General features: G+C 38.2%; 1 protein-coding gene across 1 annotated transcript; it reads right to left on the bottom strand.

Annotated features, from left to right (window-relative positions):
- Positions 1-687: 687 nt before the first annotated feature.
- Positions 688-1172, bottom strand: LOC112141425 (zymogen granule membrane protein 16-like). Its single transcript, XM_024264553.2, has one exon. It carries the CDS (start codon positions 1170-1172, stop codon positions 807-809), a length of 366 nt encoding a protein of 121 aa, XP_024120321.1. The 3' UTR covers positions 688-806.
- Between the last annotated feature and the right edge of the window lie 516 nt (positions 1173-1688).

The raw sequence follows: 1688 nt of genomic DNA, 5'->3' as shown, positions 1-1688 counted from the left end.
TTTCTATTAGAGTTTGCAAGAACTAAAAAAAAGAACATTACCAATAAACATCTTTTATCTTTTATACATGAAAATGTTAAAATTTATAATAAAATGTAATTATCAGTTTAATGACTAAAGGATTATATTGATGCAGAAATTCTAATGAAAAGTTTTGAAAAAAGGGTAAAAAAAAATCATTAAATTTGGAAAAATGCATGAAAATCAGTGATCTGTCACACAGTATCAACTGCTTGATTTTATGTTAACTAGTTTATTCTACAGCAGGTTTGGAAAAATAAACAATTTTTTCTAATGACTAAATTTTTTTATAAAGTACATCTATTGTTATCGTCAGTTTTTAAATGTGATGTTTGGTTCTGATTCACAGAAACACAAAAAAAACAAGAATCTGTTAAAGAATTAACAGATTTGTGTCTTACTTTATTCAGAAACATTTTTTTTCATCTAAAAAACACACATTTTAAGTGAATATTTATTTTAAAATCATCTGCTTTTTTTATTACAGATAAAAACATTAAAACATCAACAAAAACAGGAGACATCAACACAAAATGCTGTAATAAAACTCAAATTGTTCAAATTGATTTTTTATGAACTGAAATATTTGGTCTGAACTTTATACTACATCAGGTGCTGGGTTTTACCCATAATCCTTTGGATGTTTCTCCATTTTGTGGCTAAATTCCAACATACAGCTCAGACACAATCAAATTTAGTATACAATGAAAAACACAAATTAAATCTACATGTTTTATTCATTATTACTGATAAAATACATCTCTCCTCATTTGACCCTTTAAGGTTTAGTGCTCGGCAGGAGACGGGCCCACCACGGCCCAGTGAGCTCCCAGCGAGGTGATGGCGCCATTCTGCCGCCCGCTGAGGAAGACAAGCTCCGCCCCATCAAAACTGGGGTACATGTTGAAGGAGGAGCCAGCGGGCTGGCCGGCGTGCAGGAAGCGCCCCTGGTTTGTGGTGAAAATCAGGTACTCCACATTGTAGCCGTACATCCCAGAAACCTCCACGATGGATTCCCCGTCCCACAGCTCAATCTCCTGGAGGGTTCCATACATGTTCCCGGCCACATCAGACCAGACGGCGCCGTATCTGAACTGAATGCTGCCGAAAAGAGGAAGAGATTGTGTAAACAACCCAGAAAAAAAAGTCATATGCTACCCTTAAGACCCACTCTGTTGATTTTTAATCCTTTTTAAAGACGTTTAAAGTGATCTTTTAATTATCATTCTGGAGTATAAGTCACTGTGGAGTATAGGTCGCTCTGGAAAATAAATCGCTCTGGAGTATAGGTCGCTCTGGAGGATAAGTCGCTCTGGAGTATAGGTCGCTCTGGAGGATAAGTCGCTCTGGAGTATAGGTCGCTCTGGAGTATACGTCGTTCTGGAAAATAAGTCGCTTTGGAGTATAAGTCGCTCTGGAAAATAAGTCGCTCTGGAATATAAGTTTTTCTTGAGTATAAGTCGCTCTGGAGTATAAGTCGCTCTGGAGTATAATTCACTCTGGAGTATAGGTCGGTCTGGAGTATAAGTCGCTCTGGAGTATAAGTCGCTCTGGAGTATAGGTCGGTCTGGAGTATAAGTCGCTCTGGAGTATAAGTCGCTCTGGAGAATAAGTCGCTCTGGAGTATAACGCCGGAGTCACACAGGACGCGATAGCGCCGCGAAGCG

This window comes from Oryzias melastigma, unplaced genomic scaffold, assembly GCF_002922805.2.
Source record: "Oryzias melastigma strain HK-1 unplaced genomic scaffold, ASM292280v2 sc04624, whole genome shotgun sequence".
In the NCBI taxonomy this organism is placed as follows: Eukaryota; Metazoa; Chordata; class Actinopteri; order Beloniformes; family Adrianichthyidae; genus Oryzias; species Oryzias melastigma.
This window is presented reverse-complemented; position numbering and strand designations above follow the sequence as displayed.